General features: G+C 33.5%; 1 protein-coding gene and 1 pseudogene across 1 annotated transcript; one reads left to right on the forward strand and one right to left on the reverse strand.

Moving 5' to 3' along the window:
* Positions 1–82: 82 nt before the first annotated feature.
* LOC18037847 (anther-specific proline-rich protein APG) lies at positions 83–926 on the reverse strand. Its single transcript, XM_006427722.2, has 2 exons — positions 600–926; positions 83–275 (listed from the first exon to the last, which is right to left on the reverse strand). Exons 1-2 carry the CDS (start codon positions 902–904, stop codon positions 194–196), a joined length of 387 nt encoding a protein of 128 aa, XP_006427785.1. The 5' UTR covers positions 905–926; the 3' UTR covers positions 83–193.
* Positions 927–1,026: 100 nt separating this feature from the next.
* Positions 1,027–3,920, forward strand: LOC112096981 (annotated as a pseudogene).
* The last annotated feature ends 4,778 nt before the right edge of the window (positions 3,921–8,698 follow it).

The raw sequence follows: 8,698 nt of genomic DNA on the forward strand, positions 1-8,698 counted from the left end.
TTATTTGATATCTTTCAAATTCAACATCAAATTTTAGCAAAGAATAGTGAGAATGTTTCAAGTATGTGGTTACAGCTGAAAATGTATAGTCTATTCACTACGATGGGATACTGAAATTGAGTTACAAAAATGAGTGTCTGAAACAAAAGATGAAAAAGTTTTTGGCCTAGGCAGACTCTGTGGCTGTGGCTGCTCAGTCTTGTTTCTGCCTTTGAGCAAAGATATGAGCAGACCAGGAAAAGCAACTGCGGCATCTTTGTAAAAGCCAATCCACCCTGTGCTTTCATGGAGGCACAAATTATTAAGAGATTATTGTTAGTATGAAAATACGCAAAAAAAATAGTTGATTAATTTTCATAGTTTTGACTAGTTGTTAATTGTTAGATGGGTTGGAATTCAAAAGAAAATTTGGTTTCTTTAAGAGAAAAAAAAAAAAAAAAAACTACCAGTCAAATGGTGCCTAGAAAGTCACTCATGAACTTGCAAGTTAAGATGTGCTAAAATTATTCCTTTATTTCACTGATGAATTAATCATGTACATATTCTGTTAATGCCAAGCCAAAAATGTACTGGAAGACTAAATATAACAAAGGACTTACAATTCTTTGAGGCATGAAGTAGTTTTATCATAAACTTGACCATCTGGGACTTTCCCATCCAATGAAAATGCCGATGGCACTTGGGCCGTAGTGGGGTGTGTTTCAGCCAAAAGGGGTAGGTTTTCCGCCGACGTGCTGCTGGACGGAGGTGGCGAGAAGGGAGGGGAAGGCGTCGGAGATGGCGGGAAAAAGTACCTATGGTTGCCGGGTCCTATACTTATGGGTAGAGGTGATGGAGGTGTTGGTGGTGATGATGATGATGGAGAAACATTTCTATCCTTCAATTGTTCTTCAAATTCTCCCATTATAATAAAATCTAAAAAGAATGAACTAAAATGTCCTGTTTTCTTTTTCTTTCTCTTTTGATTTCTTTGAGATTGGGGTAGTTGTAATTTCCCGGGAGTTTTACTTGATTTGAATTGTAGGTATGAACCTAACGGTCTCGGGCAAAATTAAACCTGCCAGCTTCAAGCCCATTTGTGAACCTAGCAATCATCACTTTCCCAGGAAAACGATGTTAAAAAAAATTGGTTAATTTTCTAATTTTTGTAAATTTTTAATACTGTAAATTAGTAATAAAAATGAGCAATCACGAGGGTTGTACGTACCGTAAATGGAAAAGAATTTAAGAAAGAAAAGACCAATGAATATGAGTTTTTTGACTCATGTAATATAAGTTGAAAAATTGTCATTATTATTATTAGGATTTAGATTATAATCGAATATGATTCTTTTAAAGGCGTTCAACAAAACCGTATCTAACCCAACGGTTAAGATCGGCAGCTGGAACTTAGCTGGGCCCCTTGTTTGAAGCTCATACAAATTCTTTTTTTTTTTTTTGAAACGAAGCTCATACAAATTCTGCTTCTTCATTGTTTCGCTTTTCACTTCCAGCTTCCGCTATTTGTCCGGTAATGTGTTGAATGGGACTGTTCCGAGGCAAATTGGCGAGTTGACTCAGTTGCCAAACTTACTCTTGGGAAACAATCTTCTCTCAGGTTCACTCCCTGTAAGTCTCTTCACAAATTTACAGTCTTTGAGTCATCTAGATGTGTCAAATAACTCACTTTATGGCAGCTTCCCACCTGAAATTGGCAACTTGAAAAACCTCACTCACTTTTTCCTAGGCATTAACCAATTCACTGGCCAATTGCCTCCAGAAATTGGTGAACTTTCACTTCTTGAAATCTTTTCTTCACCATCTTGTTCAATAACTGGGCCTTTACCCGAAGAACTATCCAAGTTGAAACTTTTAGGCATGCTTGATCTTTCAAAGAACCCTTTGAAGTGTTCAATCCCAAAAGTCATTGGGAAGTTACGGAAGCTCGGGGATATTGAACTTGGGTAGCACTCAGCTCAACGGGTCAATACCAGCTGAGCTTGGAAAGTGTGAGAATTTGAAGTCAGTGCTGCTTTCTTTCAATGCATTACCAGGGTCATTGCCTGAGCAGCTATCCGAGCTACCAGTTTTGATATTTGCTGCTGAGAAAAACTAGCTTTCTGGGCCGTTGCCTTCTTGGTTTGGAAAGTGGAACCAATTGGACTCGCTCTTGCTTTCTAGTAACCAGTTCGTTGGAAGAATCCCACCAGAGATTGGAAGTTGTTCCATGTTGAAGTACATTAGTTTGAGCTCCAACTTTGTGTCTGGTTCCATACCAAGAGAATTGTGTAATTCAGAGTCTCTTGTAGAGATTAATCTTGATGGAAATTTGCTTTCGGGGACAATTGAGGATGTGTTTGAGCCGTGTACTAATCTCACGTAGCTCGTTTTAGGTAATAATCATATCCATGGTTCCATACCTGAGTATCTTTCGGAGCTTCCATTGGTGGTTCTTGATCTTGATTCCAACAATTTTACTGGTATTATACCACTGAGTCTATGGAAGAATTCAAAGAATTTGATTGAGTTTTCTGCAGCGAGTAATTTGTTAGAGGGTTATCTTCCATGGGAGATTGGTAATGCTATTGCCTTGGAGAGGCTTGTTCTTAGTAACAATCTATTGAAGGGGCCTATACCCTAGGAAATAGGGAATCTCACAGCTCTTCAAGTTCTTAATTTGAATTCAAATTTCTTTTGTGGGATAATTCCATTTGAGCTTGGAGACTGCATTTCACTTACCACATTGAACCTGGGAAACAATAATCTCAATGGGTCAATTCCACAGATAATTGCAGACTTGGCTCAACTATAATTCTTGGATCTGTCTCATAATAATTTATCTGGGCAAATTCCTTCAAAACCTTCTTCCTATTTTCGTCAGGTCAAGATACATGATTTAAGTTTTATCCAGCATCATGGGGTATTTGATCTTTCTTTTAATAGGTTGTCGTGTCCAATTCCTGAAGATCTGGGGAACTGTACGGTGGTGGTGTATCTTCTACTCAGCAATAACATGCTTTCTAGTAAGATACCTGGATCACGCTCTCGACTAACAAATCTTACAATCTTGGACTTGTCTAGGAATGAGTTAGCAGGTTCCATTCCACCAGAATTTGGCGACTCTCTCAAGCTTCAAGGCTTGTTTTTGGGAAATAATCAGCTTACGGATTCTATCCCCGGAAGCTTAGGTCGTTTGGGTGGTTTGGTAAAGTTGAATTTGACCGGGAATAAGTTATCTGGCTTAGTTCCAACTAGTTTAGAGAACTTAAAAGGGCTTACTCACTTAGATTTAAGCTATAATAAGCTTGATGGTGAGCTTCCTTCATCTCTGTCTCACATTCTGAACCTTGTAGGGCTTTAAGTTCAGCATAACAAACTTTCTGGTCCTTTGAATGAGCTCTTCACAAATTCAGTGGCTTGGAATATTGCAACATTGAACTTGAGTAATAATTTCTTTGATGGGGGTTTGCCAAGGTCTTTGAGTAACCTTTCATACTTAACAAGTGTAGATCTTCACAGAAATAAGTTTACAGGAGAGATTCCTCCAGAGCTTGGTAACCTCATCCAACTTGAATACCTGGATGTATCAAAGAACATGCTATGTGGACAAATTCCAAAGAAAATATGCCGACTGTCCAATCTGTTGTACCTGAGTTTCGAAGAAAACAGATTCGCAGGTGAGGTTCCAAGAAGTGGTATTTGCCAAAACATCTCCACCAATATATCACTTATTGGGAATAAAGATTGTCAAGTGATCAAACCCTTTGGCAAATGGCCACTACTACATGCTTTTGCTTACTGGAATCATTGTTGGTTGTGTTTCTGTTGTTTTAACTCTTGTCTTCGTTCTGCGGCAATGGATTAAAAGAAGCAGCAGGCCAAGTGATCCTTTCGGAATTGAAGAAAGCAAAGCGAAGCAGTTTCTTTTATTGAAAGAATAAGCTCAAAGAGCTAGTTTTTTTGGTTGACAAGAAGATCAAAAAAAGTACAAAGTAGAGTGAAAATGGAAAAGAGAAATGAACTGTGTTACCATCAACTTGATGCATTGCAAGCAGCGCACTCTCACTCAACTTCTAAATATTAATAAAAAACCTAAATGTTACCCACCTGATTAAGGAGATCTTTTGGATGCGTTGCTGACTGAGAATGAAGAAAAGATTATTGTTGACCATAGTGTGTTTAAGACTTGGTTTAGGTTAAGGCTCTAACTCAGCTTTTACAATGGGGTAAGAGGTTATATAATTTTCTCTATCAGTGCGACAAAAAAACTACCAAAAGAGTGAAAAAAAGGCAGGAAGTGCCCTTGAAATGTGAAGCTCTATTTAAGTTATCTCTAAAATTTGTAAACCCCATTCAAATACAAGTTTTGATGTGGGAGCCAAAATTAAATTGTATAATGTTAGCGAGTTTATAATTAGAGATTCATTTTCTTTTTATTAACGATTTGTCTAGTCTTAGGAATTAATAGATTAGATTATGTGAAATACTGGAAAATATTTTTGGAGACAAAGAAGTAAATTGGCGTGTACGTAAGATTACAACATATCAAAGAGTTTCAAATTAAGATAATTATTAATTACTACATTGGTAAATATATCAAGTGTTTATGGAATATTAGATTCTTAAGGAAATATATCTTAATACTCCTCTACTAGGGTTTGGATGAAATACTACTGATATAAAGGGAAGTATTTCACACATTAAAAATGGTGAAGAAGACATATCATCTTTTATATCAGAGAAGTAGCCAACGTAGAGAAAAAGAAGCTCCTATTTGGCCACATACGGTGTTTCATATCTTTATAATATTTTAGTCTTCTTCATCAAGTCTTCATTATATTAAGTCTTTTATTAGACATTTTTTTATTATTACTTAAGAGTTTTTTTAGGACGAAAGAGTCATTTGTTGTGTTGAGGGGATCTCAAGAAAAGTAACAAACATAATTAAAGATGACTGGTGCTCGCTAAGTAAGGTCGACTAAGTTAGCTAGATAAAATAAGGTGGCAGCAAGAGTAAGAAAAGAGTTTGAAATTATGTAGAAATCCAGTAGGTTGTAATCTTTTCATTACTTAATTAGTGAATTCCTTATTATGTAGACGCATCCAATAGATGTAGAATTGAAATCCAAACCACATAAAAATCCTCTGTGTGCTTTACTTTCTGCAATTTACTATTTCTAGCATATATGGTATAATTACCGTGAATGAAAAGTGTGATAAACAATACCTATAAAAAGTAACCGTATGAACAATGACTGTGAATAGTACTGCATAAACAGTAACGTATAAATAGTAATCAGTAAACTGTGATTTCAAGATTAATTATTAGGTTAGTTAATTTATTTGGGGTTTCTATGTACCTACTATTTTTAAAAATAGATCTAAATTTTTAACATAAAACAAAGTAAAATATTAATTTTTAAATGAGGCAGTCCTCTCTCGAAATGATGTAATATAGTAATTAACTTTATGAAAGGGGCATGCCAACTAAACTCACATTTGTCTATGTCTTATAATGAACAAGTTTGACAAAATATTTTGAAAAATCAGTAATTAACAAGATTTGTTATATATAAGGGATATTATGGAAATAGAGAAGAATTAAGTAATAATATAAATAAAATAATATATTAAAATGATTATTTCCATCTTTAATGACTAATACAAAGATTGATTGATCAATTAATCAAATTCAATCATAAGTATATCATTTTCGTTTTTACGTTTTCAATCTTTGTATAAATTAAATTTCTGTACTTATGAATCAATAAGATTCGGACATATCTTCTTCCTTATATCTTTCTTTAAAATTACAAACCCTGATGAATAATATATTAAATTTAACCATATGTAGTTGCAAGCTAGAAAGTGCTCTCAAAGTTTACCATGTCTGGGCCTTAATACTAATTTAGAAAATTTTGATCAAAAAATTTAGTGGTAGAACAAAATTCTAACAAATAAGTTTCAAAAATATTGTTACAAAATTTAAAACTAATACACCAAAAAGTAGAAAAAGACATCCTACAGCAAATTAAAAACCAAGTAACGTTATTTTCAGAGAAACAAAACAAGTTAACATAGTATATACATGGATGTTTTTCTTATGATCCACCTGTCATTATTAAAATTAAGTCAAATTGGTTAATTGTGAACCAATTTGAAATTCATTTTTATCTCGCTTTTATAATTATATATTTAGAATTATCTTCATCCGTTGTAAAATTTAATTTTCTATAATATCAATAGTCAAAGGATCGAATGGTAACTTTGCACATAAATTATTATGATATGAAGCCTCATTTTCTTGATATTGTAGTAATGTATTTAGATTTCTATCTTTACAATTAACGATGTCTAATTACTATTTTTGAGCTCTCATTTTCTTTGATTTGTTCTTGTTTTTCAAATAATGAAAAGTATAAATTCATTTTAAATATTTTGTTAACAATAATATTAAGGATGTTAGTATTTTGGTCCCAACTTAAGTGGCAGTACAATGGTAACAGAGCTAATAAATAGTAATGGGAGTTGGAATATAACTTTCATTCAAAATAATTTCTTGCCAATAGATGCTGAAACCATTACCAATATTCCTCTGCCTCATCATCCATGCCGTGACCAAGTGTACTGGTTTTGTGACAAGATGGGAGTGTATTCTATCAAAAGTGGGCACCAGGTGACACTGTGCTTGAATCATTATCAAGGTCCCTCCACTTCATTGTCTGAAGCATGGTGGAAACTCATCTGGTCTCTCTCAATCCTACCCAAGATAACAATTTCTTTTTGGATCTTGAATCCAACATTATTGGATTCTTAATCCAACGTTAGACTTATATATGAATAATTATGTGTTGTAGATTATCATATAGGATTAAGCCCAGTGAAAAGTGATCTATTAAGATTTTTAATAATTTAGGGTTTAATGTAACTGATAGGGTATAAGCTTTTAATATGGGTAATTTCTATTTCTATGATAGGCTGAAATAAAAATACTTAAAGACAATAAGAAAAGTTATCTATATAAATGGTTATGGTCCCTCGGTCTCATGTATTCTTTTATTTTTTTATTTTTTGACATCTGATCATCAGAGAAAGAGAGAACAAAAAAAATTAAAGGATTCTCTAGGAGAATGTATTAATCTGGAAGGCTAACCATACTACTCTAAAAAGCAAATAAGCATTATGAATTCAGGTACGTTTCCGCATATTATGTTATTAATTCTTGGCGATACAACATTAATTCCTAAATTATAAAGGATGGTTTTCACCAAAAGATTATTACCGTTCTAACATTTTCATGTGGAGTACTTTATTGGATATTCTTCCAACTTCTTATAATTTATTTAAAAGGAAGGTAATGCAATTTCCTATTTGTCCAAAGTGCAATAGAGTGCAGGAGGATAGCTTCCATGCTTTGGTGGGATGTAAAGTTGTTAAAAAGGTATGGCGGTTATCAATCTTTGGAAATTCTGTGATTAGTTTTGAAAGCACCAATTTCTCATGCTTTGCTCAATCATTGGCTGATTATATGTCCAAGGAGTATTTCGAGTCTTTTGTGGTCCTGCCTTGATCAATTTAGAGGGACAAAAACTTGATTCTTCATAATGACGTGGGGAATGACGCTTTGAGGTTGATAATCAGGACTGAATCGATTATAGAGAACCATAAGTTAATGCAACAATCTCTAGCGATCGTGGCTTCTATGAATTAGAATCGTAAGGAAGACAGATCGGTTGCTCCACCAAATAATTGGTATAAACTTAATACTGATGTAGCTATTAAATCTTCAAAGGGTATTTCTGGCACTGGGGCTATTATTGAAACTCAAGAGGAGAAATTATGGGAGCATCAGTTAATATAAGTCCTTTGTCTAGGGATGGGGAATTTGCGGAAGCTTATGCGGTTTTTCAAGGAATTAAGCTAGCAATTGACTTGGGTTTAACTCCATTGATTATTGAACTTGATTCAGTAAATATTGTTACTCCGATTAATGGAAGTTTGTCTAGCACAAGATCAAAGGCCTTATGATTAATTGAGCCCCCATTATAATTAAACATGCACGTAGATCTTGTAATGTGGTGGCCCACAATTTAGCCAAACATGGCTTTTTCTTTTCCAAAGCGGGCACATTCGGATGGAAGATTATCCTGTAAAAATTGTCAGTCTCCTGCAATGTTTCGTTGTTCAATGTATAATCAGCTTTTCGAAAGGAAAAAAAAATGGTAGTACAAATAAACTGCCACTAGTACATGTTGCTCAATGCTCTCTTAGGATCAGTTTGGAATTGCATAGACTAACGAAATAAGTTATTTGTACTGTACAGATAAAATAAATTATTAATTAAAAAAATAATTTAATGTTTGATAAATTATGTTGTTGTGGTTGTCGTGAGTTTGAAAAATAGAATATATTCGTTTGGTAAATTTTATTACAAAAGCGATTTATTATATAAGGACCAAAATAGATATAAATTTTAATTACTTTTTATTTTTAGAGTATGTTTAATACATTATTTAGACATAACTTTTTTTTCTTAAATATGTAATATAAATTAAACTTTAAAAGCCATAGTTATGAGATTAGAATATAAACTTACTGGATCAAAATTAGAGAGAACGTATGTGTTTATGACGGTAATATGATATCTGATGATTTATATATAAGGGTTTATTAATAAGTGAGATATAATTGTCTTTTTATTAAAATATAAGATTATCTT

Source organism: Citrus clementina, unplaced genomic scaffold, assembly GCF_000493195.1.
Source record: "Citrus clementina cultivar Clemenules unplaced genomic scaffold, Citrus_clementina_v1.0 scaffold_7, whole genome shotgun sequence".
NCBI lineage: Eukaryota > Viridiplantae > Streptophyta > Magnoliopsida > Sapindales > Rutaceae > Citrus > Citrus x clementina.

What these genes read in the sequence shown, in the direction of transcription:
- LOC18037847 (XM_006427722.2), bottom strand. Translation starts at nt 904, where the DNA reads ATGGGAGAATTTGAAGAACAATTGAAGGATAGAAATGTTTCTCCATCA. An exon ending in ACTTCATGCCTCAAAGAATT is followed by an intron (nt 276 to 599) that starts GTAAGTCCTTTG and finishes ATGAAAGCACAG; the next exon opens with GGTGGATTGGCTTTTACAAA.